Source organism: Centroberyx gerrardi, chromosome 10, assembly GCF_048128805.1.
Source record: "Centroberyx gerrardi isolate f3 chromosome 10, fCenGer3.hap1.cur.20231027, whole genome shotgun sequence".
Classification (NCBI taxonomy): Eukaryota; Metazoa; Chordata; class Actinopteri; order Beryciformes; family Berycidae; genus Centroberyx; species Centroberyx gerrardi.
Genome location: NC_136006.1, coordinates 19,818,192 through 19,834,742, shown reverse-complemented (window position 1 = coordinate 19,834,742; position 16,551 = coordinate 19,818,192). Strand labels below are relative to the sequence as shown.

General features: G+C 44.4%; 1 protein-coding gene across 1 annotated transcript; it reads left to right on the top strand.

The window, feature by feature from the left end:
* The first annotated feature begins 1,871 nt into the window (after positions 1-1,871).
* On the top strand, positions 1,872-16,160 carry dcbld2 (discoidin, CUB and LCCL domain containing 2). Its single transcript, XM_071919217.2, has 15 exons — positions 1,872-2,195; positions 3,739-3,963; positions 5,041-5,178; positions 7,871-7,922; positions 8,003-8,075; positions 9,894-10,027; positions 10,201-10,241; positions 10,935-11,150; positions 11,587-11,711; positions 12,270-12,417; positions 12,555-12,695; positions 12,787-12,880; positions 12,968-13,017; positions 13,131-13,265; positions 13,866-16,160. Exons 1-15 carry the CDS (start codon positions 2,093-2,095, stop codon positions 14,285-14,287), a joined length of 2,097 nt encoding a protein of 698 aa, XP_071775318.1. The 5' UTR covers positions 1,872-2,092; the 3' UTR covers positions 14,288-16,160.
* Positions 16,161-16,551: the final 391 nt, after the last annotated feature.

Below are 16,551 nucleotides of genomic sequence, written 5' to 3'. Positions count from 1 at the left end.
TCTGCCAGCTGTTTAAAACACTCTGCAGCTGCTGCTGTGCAGCCGAGGAAACAGAGAAGGACTGAAATTCCCTCTGCAAAAAATTAATTCAGTCCTGCATTGCAATCAGTCCATGTCAGTCATTTTATTTTCATTTATTATGAATTGATGCAATGCAAAATGAAAAAAATATCATACAGGAATTGCATTTTGTTATCATGTGAAGACCATGTAACTCCAACTTTGCTGATTTTCATGTTGTAACTTCAGTTGAAGGATTACATGCTGCTCTATGGGTTGAATAAATTCTATGGCTCTTGGCGCTTAAGAAAGACTTTCAAAACCCTTTGGAAATTAGAAAAATGCATGATGGTGAAGCTATAAAACAAGCCTGTTTTGTCTTAGTTCCTGAAAAGTTTATATTTTGGAGATACGTTTTCACATGACAAGCAATATTTTAAATGCATTATTTGAATTCAGTAAATTCCACGAGAGGTTTGCAGAGGTTTAACAAGACTGACGAACATTTAAGGATACAGAAAGCATCATCGTCGTCTCCGCCACAACAGTTACTGCAGAGACTGAACCCAGTAGTTCTTTGGCTGTTTTTAGTTGGACTTGCAGTCAGTAAGGCCCTAACAGCCAGTTTGTGAACATGTCCAAAGCTATCAAATTTCAGGAGCATTATCTCACTAATATAACCTAGGTCAAGGTAATTTTATCTAAGAAGGCTGTGTCAAACGGATGGTCTGTCTCAAAAATGAGCACAAGCCATTCCAATGCACACACACACACACACACACACACACACACACACACACACACACACACACACACACACACACACACACACATTCCCTGACCCATCCATCCAGCATAAAACTCTGAATCATCAGACACATTACTCACAGGCTAAAGGCTAAAACACTGTTTGTTGCCACAGGTTACTATTGGTTACTCTGACAGTTGCATCACATCGAAGCTGTCCTGTTCCTCCCTCTTTGCCAAGGCACGGGTGTATTTTTGAACAATAATAAGTGGAAGATATTTGTTAAGTCTCTTCACATTAATGTACGGCTGGCTATTCTGAGATGAGGTGTTCAGCAGCTGAAGCCTGGACCCATGATGTGTACCACCCAGTCATTACATTAATAAGCCATTAGCCTATCAACCTCTTTGTGTACAGTCTCATTTTAAAGTGCCAATAACTCAGTATTCTGCCTTCTTCTTGAGCTAGTAGATCTTGCTCTAGGGGAAAAAAGGGGGAATCCTCTTGATCAGGTGCCAGATTTAAGTGTACAGACAGAGGCTCACTGGAGAAATGACAAAATACTAGGGTAGAGGAATAATATTGGGCGGGTACGTATTCCCCTGCTGGTCTTGGTGTCAGTCTCCATCAGCCCATTGTGTTCTTTATAATGTATGAGTAAGTGGTTCTCAAACTGAGGTCCAGAAACCCACAGGAGTCCTTGTGGGGGTTCCAGTGGGGGTCCAGCAAAATGAGGTTCATGTTGTTGTCTTTCACCAGAAGTTAGCACAATTAGAAAATGCATACAAATGACTATTTTGATCACAGGGTTCCCTCTCCTCACTGTTATGTCCCCATTTACAGCAGAGAGAGAGAGAACAAAATATCTTCCTAGCTGGGGGTTCCTGGGACAAAATCTTCATCAAATGTCTGTAGTTTAAAGTGTATATACTTTGAGTCCTTGACAAGCCCAGTTTTAAAATACAATTTGGCTGAGAGGAGAGTCTCGCTGTGTGAACGCTTGGTAATCCAGGATCATTTCTATCAGACCACTTGGGGGACTCGGGGATTCCAGTTGCAGAGTGGGAGGAGGAGCGGAAGTGGAGGAAGTCGTTCCACAGATTGGATGTGTGTGTATGTGTGTGTGTGTAGCAGCGGCTACAGTTGCCTCGATAGTGAGAGCGGAGCTAACCACGGGATTGTTAAACGACCAGGGAGAGGCAAAAAAGACAATCACAGAAGGAAACCACACACAAACTACTGTAGGTCTCGAGAGGAGTCGACGCTGACTTTATTTCTTGATACAGGTTGAAGCGGTGCAGCCGGCCCCGAAGCGAGCATTATGCATTCAGACTGCAGACTGCTATGGGCAGAGCGGTAATGGTGGGCAGGGGACCGACAGGGGCCGGGGTTCTCGTCCTGTCGATTCTCATCATTCTCACCACGGGAAGCAGTCGAGCGCAGAAAGGTTGGTGCCACTCAGCAGCCGTGACACTTCCCCACAACCGGAGCCGCTTGTTTACCGTGGTGACGCACGGCCACGGTGTGGATACATTCTTGAGTTTGGGGATTACGCACGGTGCATTGTTATTGTGCGCCAAAGTTAAACAAGCCTACCTTACATGGCTGTGTAGCCCTGATACGTGCCGTTCATCTTTCAGAATTGGTTCACACTGTTCGCTGCCGCCCACCATGGTGTGTTTTGGTGGAAGAAGGCTTTGGTAATCACAGGCGAACCGGTTCTAAAAGTTGAACTTTTTTATTGAATTACTTGCTGCTTGTTTGGTCACTTGTTTACCGAAGTAACCAGTGGCTCTTAATGATTTGTTAAAGGTCTTAAGTCACGTTGTATGAGGTATGTACGTTTGCAGATAAGCAAGGCAACATTAAATTGCCAGACTTTTGAATGGAGTTTGGCGTACCGTTCTCTCCATAAGACACAGCACGTTTTGGGGCTAATATGGCTCTGTTGCTCGTTCCAGTTATCCCAAAAACCGAAATTCTCGTAAGAATAATTCTATACTTTCTGTGAGCTTGATAAGTTTGACAAGTGACAGTTTTCGTTACATCATATTGAACCCAAAGACATATTTTAGAAGTTTTAATAACGAATTAGGCAACCTCAGGTTGTCAAAGAGAATTGGGGGTGGGGGTTGCAGTAGGGGGCATGACTGTGAACACGTGGACACAGTTTGTGATAATCCCAAATTTCAAGTGAATTTTATTTCACATAAAAAGTAACACGTGTAATATTTTCACTTTCACCCTCAGTAGGTCTGAAGATATGGTGATAGGATGAATTTCTAATCTGTCAATACTCCATTTGGTTTGTTGCTACAGAAATTGTACTTTTTCAGGTTTGTTTTTGAGCACCAGCATGACTTTTGAAAGGAAATATCAGCTGCTGCTGAATGCCATGCAGTTGTTCAGTAACAGTTGCGAGTCAGGGAGAGGGAAGCAGCTTTGTTTTTGTCCAGTTCATCTGGATAACATCCATGGAGAGGCTGTTATGTAACACCAGACTGACCAAGGATCCACTTAGCACCATGAAGCATGACTGTTCAGTGTTATCTCTGTGGCTGGGTCCAGAGCACCACTAGATAATTTCTCGGCTTTCATACAGTTTACCACTTATACAAATCATAAAATCACATTTTCAGAGACATTTGAATTACATATACTGATTGCCAGCGCAAGGGTTCTCTAAGTCACATGGTTAAATTACAAACAAGTAAAGTCATTGGGATTGGATTTGTTTTGTAGGTCCTCACTCTAAATTAGCTAAATCAACAAAATCCTCACTTTGGGCTTAACCCTTTCAAACGTCAATCAGCATGTCTTACTGGGCATAGAGGTTGTGTCTATCGGTATCAATTTGCCCCCCCCAAACACACACACACACACACACACCACACATACATCTCTGTGTAATGTCTGTGAAGGCATCCTTTCATCAAACCCTAACCCTAACCCTCAGTTGTGTGTTTATTTATGTGTGTGTTGTCCTCCAGGTGATGGCTGTGGCCCCAGTGTGCTTGGCCCCAGCAGTGGGACTCTGTCCTCTCTGGGATACCCGGGCACGTACCCCAACCACACAGTGTGTGAGTGGGAGATCAGTGTGCCCCAGGGCAGCAGGGTCCAATTCCGCTTCGCTGAGCTGGACATAGAGGACAGCAACTGCCAGGTCAACTACCTCCGCCTCTACAATGGCATCGGACCTCAGCGGAGCGAGATTGGTGAGAGAGACATGTAGGATGCGGATGGGACCCAAAATGAAAATTCAGTTATTAAATCACTTATTTATTTAGTTATTATAATTCACATGTCCTGTAGTGACAAGCACTCTTCTGCGTAGGGTGCGCACTCCAATGAAGCAAATATAGGAGATAATGAAATAAATATTGGACGTTTGGACCCACAGTATGATTGTTTGGCTACGAAACGCTTAGATTAATGCTGCATGAGCTGTTTGGAGAAATTTTATATTCAATTGTTTTTCTTTTAGTTGTAAAAATATGGCCCCATTAACTTGAGTAGTGTGGGAGAAGGCAAAGGGCTAAGTAAGTAGTAAGGCTTTAATTATATATCGCCTTTTAAAACAGGAGTTACAAAGTGCTTCACAGAGACAAAAGAGCGAAGACAGAATAATAGCAAAACAAAACAAAACAACAGAGACAAAGGAGTAGGCTAATACATACAGAATAAAACAAAACAACAATGGCAATGGCTAACTCGGTGTGTGTTTGGTGGTCCTACGAACTTAAATGGAGTTTCAACTGATATGGGGATGAACAGATAATGACTGAATTTTCATTTTGGGGTGAACTATTCCTTTAAATACCTTCGGTTTAAAGCTAGACTCGGGGATCCAGTGTCTTACTAGCAACTGGGGAATGTTTGCTTCCTTAAAAATGGGGCTGTGAGCATCTGTTGACGCCACTTAAATTTGTGAAGAAATTTGCACAAGCGGTTTATTTATGATAGACGAGTGTTGTCATGCTCATTTTGGCTGTGACACCCTACCCCAGAGTATCTTTTGAAGCATGAGAGGCTCACAGAGACCAATTTTGTATAAACACCCAGGACATGTAGGCTCTTGTGATGTATAGCCTAGTTAGTTACAGATATCCAATAACCATCAGACGAGGCTTCTCTCTGCAGTATTTTCTTACGTAATGCATGCTTTACCGTAAATCTCTATGTGCTATATGTTAAACTAAATTAAATGGAGTTATGTAACTAAGCAGAACCTCTTTCCCCCTGTGTCTCCTGTGTCTTTTCCTGCGACTCTGGCTCCTTACGCTGTGGAACAGTGAAGTACTGCGGTTTGGGTCTGAAGGTGAAAGAGCCCATAGAGTCCAGTGGGAACCAGGTGACCGTCCAGTTCATGAGTGGGACCCACCACACTGGACGTGGGTTCTACCTGTCCTACTCCACCACAGAACACACAGGTACCAGGCTCAGGTCTCACTATTCTAGTCTCACTATTCTGCCTGTGTTTGGGTGTCATCGTCCTGCTGCTGCTGCTGCTCGTACGTCCGGGCCCTCGGGGGCCAGTCGCGCTCGCTATCGCACACTGGATTGATATTTTGTTGAAGTCATCTCAAGGTCGAGCTCGGTTATATTTCTGTTTTGGCCCTGGGTGTGGGGGTTGCCGTGACGACCGTGTCTATGTGTGTGTGTGAAAAGCATCGATCCAGCCAAAGTCTCATGTGAGTCTCATTATAGCTGCTTCAGTCCACACCACCTCCTTAGTTTTAACTGTACTGAACTAACGGTATTGTCCTGGCTTGATTTGTATCACAGGTCAGGCTGTGTGTTGGGTTTGTCCAAGTCTTGGTGGTGACTTATCGTTGTTGCCGTGTGAAAACCTTGTATCTCCAAAATGCTTCAGGAACCAAAAGAAAAAGACTTGTTTTTAGCTTGACGAGTGACGACCATACATGTTTTGAGTTAATCTAATTGGTTGTGAAAAGATTTCATAAACCCAAGGGTTGTAGAACTTTCTCCACCCATAGAGGAGGATGTAATCCTTCAATTAAAGTTAAACGTGAAAATTAGAAGCTTTAGAAGATTTTCAGCTGACAGTGACGTTATATTTTTCTGTCTCCACCCTGTGCGCATATTCAGTAATGGAGATTCAGTAAGTGAGAGTTAGTTGAAGTCTGTGTGTGTGTTTGTGCTTATATTTGATATGGTATTGTGAATAGTTCTGTCCATGAGTGGGTATTATGGATGAAAATGATGAACATCTCCCCTTTCCTTCATTATACTGTAACCCAGTGTCTGCAGTGCCTAAAAAGAAAGAATAAACATTAGAGAGTTGAGTGGAGGACCAGGTCTGTAGTTTAGTGTCTGTGGTCCTAGAGGCCAAATGGAAGGAGAGGGAGCATTTACGACGTGGTGTTTGCTTACCATTGAGTGTGTGTGCTTAAACACACATACACACACAAACACACAGGACAGATAAGGAGGTGCTCTGCTGCGAATGGTACATCCTGAACGGCCAAATGTCTGGAATTCCAACAGCAGTGCACAGGGTCATCATGCTAGTGGGTATCAGCGGTCATAGACTGAAATCATATCCAGACTGTGTGTGTTGCAGGTAAATGAGACAACAGACAGCAGAACCACAGGATGTGTATGTGGCTGTTCAGAAGCTTTCTTGCTCCCTGTTCACCAGTGAACGTCCCCATGTCTGGGTTTTGTCAGATTGCGCTCTAAAGCCCCGTGATGAATAACTCACAGAGGGGTGTGTGTGTGCGTACATGTGTCGGTGTGTCTATGTGTGACATGTGAACACAGCTCCAAATATGCTGATTGGCGTTGTGGTTTGTCGATATGACAGGGCCTCTGTGGAGTGTGGTAAGCGAAGGAATACCAGACAGAATGAAGAGGGATAAGACATGCAGGGCGGGAGAGGAGCGATGGTACGATGATAGAGGAGAACGAGGATAGATATTTCGGGAACTGAGAGGAGAGTCAGAGACAGCAGAATGCTAGATGAGACTGGGAAAGGCAGGCAAGAGGAAGAGAGCGAAATTGAGAGAAATGGAGTGATAATGTTCTAATGTGGTAATGTGGTTTATAAACCATCTCCTGTGAGAAGCTGCCATCCATTCTCTGATAAGATATCATATTACTGAACAAGACAAGTGATTTCAATCATTTAATATTTCCTCATGTGAGAAAAGAGTTGCAAGCATCTAGTATTGGTTTGTAGATAGTAATAATAAATGGATGGATTTCCTCCCATACAGTAGTTCTAAACTTCCCTTCATTGTTGTTCGTTGGTAACTACTGTGATTGTCGTTTTGGGCTGTTAGGCTTTGTCATGCGGGAGTCTTTTCAGTGGCTTAGGTTAAATGTGTTATTTAAGCCAGACAAAGAGGAAGGCAGGAACATGTCTGTACAAGAAAGCAATATTCTGTCCAAGTGGCCATCTCAGTTTGATTGAATCACAGGACAAACAAGGCAACCAATGGGATCATCTGTGTTTTTTTCCCCTGCCAGGGTATAGAAGTGTGTGTGTGTGCGTGTTTTTTCTTGTCTTGTATTTGAGCATGCGGATGAGCGTGGGTTGACAGTTTGCACAGCTAAGTAAATCAATGCCATCGCCATGGCGACTTGCGGTCGCTGGGGGTATTCGTCAGTTTGACTCACTGGTTGGCTCGCCGGCTGAATGGGTTTTCTGATAATGTGGTCAAGACTCACCAAGAATGACCACCACCACAGATTTTCCATAGCATTTCCAGCAGCCCACATCATCCTGTTGTCCATATACGGCGTGTCTCATCACCAAAGCACTCATCTCATTAGAAAGCACCAACCCCCCCGCCCACATTGTCTGTGCGGTGAGACTCTGATGTGTGGGGAGTTACTTTCCTATCAGGCCACTTGTAAAATTACAGTGTGGCAATATGTTCCGGCCAATCTTGATGACACACGTTACCATGGTGGTCAGTTTTTCTGAACATACACTGCTGCTCATTGTTATGAATGATAATCTGGAAAGGCAGATGGGTGTTGTCTGCGAACAAATCACAAAGGTAAATGGCCAAAGAAAAACAGAAAGAGAGACAGTGAGGGAGAGGAGAGGTGCAAAGAAAACAGCGCTAACATGATCTTTGTTTGCCTTTGCAGATCTCATCACCTGCCTAGACAAAGGAACTGATTTCACAGAGGCAGAGTTCAGGTAAATAGTTTGTGCAGTGTGTGAATAGTTGTGTAGCGGACTGAACAGCCCGACATTTAATGCATCTCTCTCTTTCCTAGCAAATACTGTCCAGCGGGCTGCTTGACATCTTTCGAGGAGATTTCTGGAACCATACCCAATGGCTATAGAGAAGTGAGTACATATGAGTGTGTGCGGGAGTGCATGCATGCGTCGGTGTGTGCGTGGTTCATATGTCTGCTTGTGGTAGTCATTGTCTTGAGCCTCAAATTCCCAGGTGAATCATGGTGCTGAATACACCTCCTCCTCTTTGCTCATCAAACCCACTTTCACCCCACAGGCACCATCTGTCCATCAGCATTTACTTGTGTTTTTATGGCCTTGCCCCGCTATCTATGTGTTTTTTTCCCCTTCCTTTACCGCGCTGCAAGTCTGAGTATCTGTCCATCTTATTCAGCATGGGCCTCTGTCTCTCTTCGCTCTCCCTCAATCTCATTAAGCTCTGTGTAAACAGGGCCTCTCTCCATGGTATGCGAGTCCCGGACTGATGACCTCACAGCGCCCCCGCTGCGCGTGAGGTCATGGGCGCCAAGTCTCTGGCTGATGACCTCATGCTCAGAACTCGGGGTCTAGGGAGGGAGGGGTGGGTGTGGGTGTGGGGTGGCTGATGGGAGGACGGGGGGGGTGGAGGGGTGTGTTTTCGGGGGAGAGGTGCCCCATAGGAACAGAGGAGGGGCAGGGTCAGGAGGTGTGGGGGAGGTGAGATAATTGTTTGGCCGAAAAAATAGTCCTCTAATCCAGTCCAGCTGCAAGAGGGTGCTGAGCAGAGCTGCGTGGAGCGTGTGTGTGTGAGTGTGTTTGAGAGAGGGAGACAGAAAGCTAGTGAGTGTGACTGAGAAGTTGAAGAAAACCTTTGCTTGTGCACGCCTGTGTGTTTTTGTATGCATGCGTGTGTGTTTGCCACACATTCATGCTAGTATGTTTGGGTGTGAGAGTGTCTGTCCATGATGGAATTAGTTATGAAATTGCAAAAACAACGAACATCTCCACCTTGTTCCTCACCAGACTATAATCTGATGGGGACTGTAGAAGAATGATACAGTTTGTACGCCTTAGCCAATATCACACAGGGGTCAGTGTACCGCACCCAGACCCTGCAGCTTACTTTGTCCTTTTTTATTCTGCCTCAGTCAGGCTTGTCTTACTCTGATCCCTTGTAGTGGTTTATATATTCCCACATCCCACTTATCATATGTCTGTATGTGTGTGTATGTGTGTGTGTGTGCGTGCATGCAGATGTGTGTGTGAGTGTGGTTTCCTGTGTTAGAGGCAGGGTGCGGTGGTTTGGAGCTGTGCTTTATGTTTGTGTTAGTGGTTTGGTATGGTGCTCGTTCGGATGTGGTGTGTGTTTTTGGGAAGTTTAAGAGTCACGGGGGTAAGCGTTGATTGCTTGTGGCAGCTTTGACTGCCGTGCATGTGTGGGAATACATGCATGTGTGTATGTATGCTTGTCACTGCACGGGTCGCCAAAGGTTTCCCACAATCTTGTCAGCTGTGAATCCCAGTGTGGGCCTTTTCCAGTAAAACCAATCCCACTTCCCTCAACCAGCTGTTCATGGGAAGGAGCTAGCGGCCGGAATGGAACCAGGCTTTGTCCATTTCTCAGTGATAGGGCAGCAGGGTTTGGATTGGAATGCAGCCCACAGTGAATCATTACCGATGCCACTCAGTATTCTCCCTGCAGGGAGGTGACATCATGCTGACTCATCGGCCTTTATCTGCCACAGTCTGAAGGTTAAGAGCTCGCTCTCTGTGATCACACTGTAAAATGGTCCTGCCCGCTCACTCTGTCTTGCTGATGTGGCCTAGAAACAGTCCCAGTTTTGTGTTAAACAAAGCATCTGTAAACCTATCTCTAATTAACGGAGTAGAGAAGTGCATAACCAGTGTCCCCTGTTGTCGTCTCTCTCCGCCTTCCCTTTCCTTCTCCAGTCGTCTCCTCTGTGTATGGCTGCCATCCATGCGGGTGTGGTGTCCAACGCCGTGGGAGGCAGGATCAGTGTGGTCAGCAGCAAGGGCATCCCACACTATGAGGGCACGCTGGCCAACAATGTCACTTCCACTGGGTAAGAGCCTCAGGCACTAACCTTAGTTAGCCTTCCACACTCTGTTCTCCCTTCACTTAGATCACTCTTTCCTTTTTGTTTTAGTCCTTCTGTTTCATCCTCCTCTGTGTTTGATGGTTTTAGTATGTAGGTTTGAGCCGCTAATCCCTCCTGTGCTTCCCTTCTCTCCTCAGAGGAACTTTGTCAAACAGCCTCTTCACTTTCAAGACCAACGGTGAGACTTGACTTAAGTGTTATTCGAGCTGAAATAGCTTTCCTGGGGAAAGTCCTGTAATTGTAAATATTACCAACGGCATCTGTAATTTTACTGAAGTACAACAACTTACAGGGTTTTTCGGCAAACTCTGATGTCATCTGATACAATGACAAAAACCTGACACTCATGTACCAGACCCATAAACCAATTCTGCAAAGGCCCACGCACATTTGCTGCTTTTCACTCGCAACATTGCAGAGACGTAGAGTGAGAGGGGGGTGAGGCTGGAGGAGGAGCATCCAGGGATCCATTTCCACACAACATTCAGAAGAGAGAAGACATAACATTGTTTTGAATACAGTGTTTCCTTTTGCAAGAGATTCGTGGGGTAGAGCCATAGGGTAGAGCATTTTGTGTCTGTTTTTTTTTCTTTTGTGTTTTATGTTTAGACAAAAATGAGGTATAGTCTCTGAAAAAGTGTGTAAACAGTTCAGAAAAAGCTATTACCACCCATTATTTTTGAGACAAATATGTCGACATAGAAATATTTGCTAATTAGTGCATTAATTATCTTAATTAACGACCTCATTAGTATAACTGTTTATGTTTAATATATCATGGTGATTATGGCGGGACATTAGGCAGCTCAAGCGCCTCTTGTTTTTTAATGATGGTAAGAGTTTGATGTTAATGGCCTCTCTGTGCTCGCAGGTTGCTATGGAACACTGGGGTTAGAGTCTGGTGGCGTTGCAGATGCTCAGCTCTCTGCTTCCTCTGTGTGGCAGTGGAACAACATCATTGGTCAGCACAGTGAGTGGGCGCCGTCTGGGGCACGCCTTAAAAAGGCGGGGCTGCCCTGGGCATCAGCTCAGGGCGACCAGCAGCAATGGCTGCAGGTAGACCTGAAGAGGGAGAAGAGGATCACAGGTACACAGCTACATGCACACGACCACACACGCACACACTCACACACACACACACACACACACACTTTCCATCAAGGCAAAGTGCGGTTACTTTAAAGAATCTAAAATATAAGATAGTTTTGATTTGTTTAACACTTTATTGGCCACTGCATAATTCCATTTGTGTTATTTCATAGTTTTGATGTCTTTTCTATTATTCTAAATTGTGGAAAATAGTAAAAATAAATAAATTTGGTGTGTCCAAACTTTTGACTGGTAGTGTACATTTATTCACTAATCACTATCTTCATATAAATAATAATAATGATAAGACTTTCCTTTTTTTAAGGACCGGCAAAATGTCACCCTCAAGTTTTACTATACTTATGAGAAATGTTTGAGTTTCCAATTAATGTCAACTGTACATCATCTTCCTTCTTCGCTGTCCATCCCTCCAGGCATCACCACCACAGGTTCTACTGTGAGAGAGTACCAGTTCTATGTGTCAGCATATCGGGTCTTCTACAGTAACGATGGGCAGCACTGGTTTACTTACCGGGAAGTGGATTCTACACAAGACAAGGTGATACAAGCATCCGAATCAATATCCCCTGCTTGCTCAACAATTACGTCATTCGCTTTCATGTGCTTTTTTCTTTCAAATTAGTGCAAATGGACAAAAATGTCACTTTAGAGGACTGGGGGGACTGACTCTTGGATTGTTTCCATAGTAACTGGTATTGACTAAGGGATGTTTATGGCAGGAAATGGGAACAGTCAGATGGCGGTGGTTTGAGTTAAGTGCTGTAGTGGACAAGCCAGGACACTTGGGCATTAATAATGAATGGATATGGATTTAGTGGCTGGGTTGTTAGGCTGGAGCTGCTGCCTACAAGCTGCTCTCTACTGGGATTCTTACAGTCTGTTATTGTGTGGAGGAAAGTAGTTATTAGCTTGCCTGGCTGAAAAATAATCAGCTTATGTCTCATAGTGCATTTGTTCACAGTCTGAAACCGGAGTTGCTCCGGTGAATACAATGTTTTTTTCTGCTGATTTTCTCTTCCCGAACCACTACAACTGGCCTACACTAGCTTCTGTGTTTTGGCAAATATAAACCGAGTTTGTTCCCATTTCATGGTAGATTTTCCAAGGCAACACCAACTACCTGCATGAGGTGAGGAATAACTTCATCCCTCCGATCGAGGCCCGGTATGTGAGGATAAATCCGACCCGATGGCACCACAGAATCACTCTCAAGTTGGAGCTGCTCGGCTGCCAGGTTCATACAGGTAAGCAAACGTGGATCAGCCGCTAATCTCACAATAAGGCAATCTTGAGTTCCTGCTCTATTTGGCATTTTCTATTCTTTATTAGGATTTGAGATGTGATTTTTTTTTTTCTCCACACTTCTTGTCATGTCTGACAGCGAGGCCGCGGATATTCCAGCCGCCTCGCCCCCCCCGGCCTCCCCCACCTCCTGTGGTCCCGTACACCCCACCTCAGTATGGCCGAACCACACACACCCCAGACATCAGGAACACCACTATGCCTCCCCACACCAGCAAAGGTGAGTCAGTGTTTTATCATAAAAATGCACGTTTACATTTTGTTCTATGGTTCTTTTTTGTTACCGTTTACTGTGGTGTTTTTCCTCTTAGATGTGGCTCTGGCAGCAGTGCTGGTTCCAGTGTTGGTCATGGCTCTGACCGCTCTCATCCTGACTGTGGTCTGTGCCTGGCACTGGAGGAACAGGTACACATTCTTTGTCTCTTATCATGATTAAACTCCCTTCTGAAGGCTTCAGTTTTGCCCTCAATGCCTGTTATTTTCTCTCTATAGGAAGAAGAGCTCTGAGGGAACATATGACCTGCCTCACTGGGATCGCACAGGTATGTTAGAGTTCTGCAGGTCACGTTCCCCTAGGATTAGCTGATGGGTCTGTAGGTTTTTAGTGAGAGTTTGTTGGTGTCACTGTTTGCATCTCACTGTGCGTCTGCTGTAGACTGGTGGAAGAGCATGAAGCAGCTGCTGCCATCCAAAATGGTGGAGACGGAGGATTCAGTTCGGTACAGCAGCAGTGAGGTGGGCCGGCTAAGAGGGAGAGGCACTACACCCAGACTACATGCTGAACCTGCAGGTAGACCAAGAAGTATTACAGTAAACCAACGTTCACACTGCGAGCAGCTTGTTGGTGGGTCGCTCTATTCTGACAGATTGTGCGTGGTGCGAGAGGCTCTGATTATATCTATGTAGTGGTGTCATGCAGCTCCAAAGTTTTTAACAGTCAACAGTGTTTTTCGCTGCTTTGGTATTGCTTATCATAATGTTACATTGTTCTGCACGCAAATCTGATTGGCTGTTGATGACGGACGACCGAAAAAAGTTCTCAGCTGACAAGCTTGTTGACGGTCCACACATCGACAGAGTCCAGTTGCTTAACATCTTGAATTTGTTGCAACTAATTGGGACACAAAATTTATGAGCCCATAGTGAAAGTTCATTACAAATAGGGAGATGCTTTTTGGGCAGACAGCTTTTAGACTCAAGCAACAAAAATGATTAAGGCCTGGGTATGTGAGAAGTGTCATGCACATCTATCAAACCCCGATTTGTGCATACGCAACACTCATAAATTGTTGGTCATGTTGCTCACAGTGTGAACACAAGGTAATCCATTAATTGCAAGTTGCCCTTGGGTAAGTATTCTATCTCACGTTCTCCGTCTCTCCGTCTAAAGAGTACGCCCAGCCCCTGGTGAGCGGTGTGGTGACATCACTGGGTGCAAGGTCAACCTTCAAACCAGAGGAGGTGTCCGACCCGGGATACACGGATCCTGACCTGTACGACGCCCCTATCTCACCAGACATATACCACGCATACGCAGAACCCCTGCCTGCCTCTGGAGCTGAATACGCCACACCCATTGTGATTGACATGGCTTGCCACCTATCGGGGGGCTCCTCCATGAACCAGCCAACCGCAGTACCTAGTTTCATGGGCAGCGGGCCCGCCTCCCTGCTCGCACGGACAGAAAACGGCCAGTCGGGGAGGTCGGCGTACGATACACCCAAGAGTGCCACTGGACAGGCCACGCCCACTGAGGAGCTAACCTATCAGGTGCCTCAGAGTAGCACTCAGAAGCCAACAGGACAGGGCTGAAGAGCAGAGAGTTTGGACGCACATGGCTTTAATCCGCCCCTCACTACCCACACAACCCAAAGGACAAAGATAGAGGGTTGATGAATGAGGAGGAGGTGTGTGTGACCCCCCCTGACCCCGGGCTCGAGTCTTGAAAGAACACTACCTTAGCTTTAGTTTCATCCGGAGATGTCTGTATGCCTACCTGTTTCTGCATGGCCACAATGTGCTTGTGTAGTGCCATAACAGTCCTATCACTGAAACCACAGAGATGAATGTGTACGTGTCAGATGTGAGAGATGAAGATGGAGGGGATGCATGGAGGAAAGGAAAGAGCTGACTACTATTTGATAAGAAAGACTTGGTCCCCTTTCTGTGATAAGTAGTTTTTGTGTTTTGTCAAACTGTGATTGCCATTTATTCATCGTTTCTGTTCCGTACTGAACTGGGTCCATCTGAAGCTTAAATGATGAATTACATACTCATCAAATTTGAGGGTTGTCTAACTGAAGAATTAATTGCATAATTACTCCTACACCCCATGTAAACCTTTGTGTCACAGAGGGGTCCCTCATGAAGGTCAAAGAATTCTTCCTTGTCGAGACGAACTCTCAAATCTTCAACGGTACTTTTTGTTTTTTCTCCGTTTCAAAATATGACTTAAAATTTTGTAGATTTCTAGTAATCCCATCACTGCAAACCTGTGTTAGAATAACTTCTCGAATGATTTACTGATATTTATTTTTTGTTTGACATCCTGCTGATAAGGAGAGACTCGCATTAAAAAAAAATGCTAATCTGCCCACCACTAGCCTCATTGATTACAAATCAAAGAATTATGGTTGCACTGTTGTAATGGTTACACTGTCGTTGACACCTTACTTTGTGTCACACTTGTTGGTGACAACTTTAACATGCCATTGTGATTGCTTGATCTGATTAACACACTGCCAGATTCTTAGATGTGTACATATATTGACTTGAAGAGGCAGAATCCAAAGGGTCAATTTAAAGGAACTGCCCAAAGTAGAAAATGTGTTTTCTATTATGGAAGAGAAGACCAAATGTTGCCTTTTCTGTTTTTATGCAATGTTAATTCACATCCAACTTTCACAATTTGTGCCAGTGGAGCAAGAGTCTAGCCAAATTCACATTAAATCAGTCTTATTGTAGGAAAAAACACCCCAGTATTTTAAGAGCTAGTTAGTTGGTCAAGTGACCTAGAAAATAAAGTACAGAGAAAAGAGCTACTTGGGTAAATCTATTACAAGTGATGAGTTCACAGAAACACTTCTCTGGTGTCAGAGTTGCCTGTGTGTTTGTATGGTTGTCCTTAACTTTTTGAGTTCTTTTGTGTGCCATGGTGATTGTCTTGTGTGGAAATGTGTGTTTTATCTGTCCTAATGCATCCGAGTGTGACTTAAGTCCGTATAACTCCTTACCTTTGTATCTGTGTGCATCAACATCTGTATCTGTGTGTTAAGCCGTTTCTGTATTGCAGTCCTGTGTACTGAATGTTTTTGACTAGTCATAATATGGCTTATAGTTGTAGGACATGTTCATTCACTGTCTAAAGCACCAATGGTAATCAAATAGGCCACAGTAGACTGTATTCCTCTCCGATCCACCTGTGGTACTGACTTGACCAAAGACTTGGTGGCAGGAGTGTAGATGGAGGAGTAAAGAAGAAGCTGCTCTATACCTTTACAGAATAGCAACCTCACCTAGGGGATTGTTGAGTTGTTCAGAGCGATGTCACCAGTCTTATGCTTTGATTATGCTCAAGGTAAAAGGCAATCTAGATGCAGGGCTTTGGTGCTCTCTAGTCACTGTAGTGGGGTTGTGTCTATGTGACTCTCACTGTCTGTATATAGAGAAATAAAGAGTTTCTAAAAAGAAATGGCTTTATTACAATCTTGGACTGCCAACATATCTACAGCAAGCTTCACAGTAGGCCCATAATAGATACATAATGATGCAAATGATTGCTTTTGCAGTTTAAAATGCCTTATCTTAAGACACACACAAGATCCTCTATTCTAATTATCTTGCTGCACACAGATGTAGCACACCGACACTTAACACTTCCCCTTGAGGATCCTGTCACTGTATAAACAATCATGTTATAAATACAGTAGTTTTACATGATAGCATTTTTTCTTGACCAAGAATGAGTACTTAATTATTATGAGTACCGACCCAAATCTTGAATAATTAAATAATTTTGTCCATACTTACAAATTAAAAAAGATTTCAATTGCATCCTCTGTTCCCTTTTGGTAATG

Bases quoted from the DNA above. Each gene is read 5' to 3' on its own strand.
- dcbld2 (XM_071919217.2), top strand. From the start codon at position 2,093: ATGGGCAGAGCGGTAATGGTGGGCAGGGGACCGACAGGGGCCGGGGTT. The intron at 7,923-8,002 runs GTAAATAGTTTG...TCTCTTTCCTAG, and splicing joins TTCACAGAGGCAGAGTTCAG to CAAATACTGTCCAGCGGGCT. The intron at 12,696-12,786 runs GTGAGTCAGTGT...TTTTCCTCTTAG, and splicing joins GCCTCCCCACACCAGCAAAG to ATGTGGCTCTGGCAGCAGTG.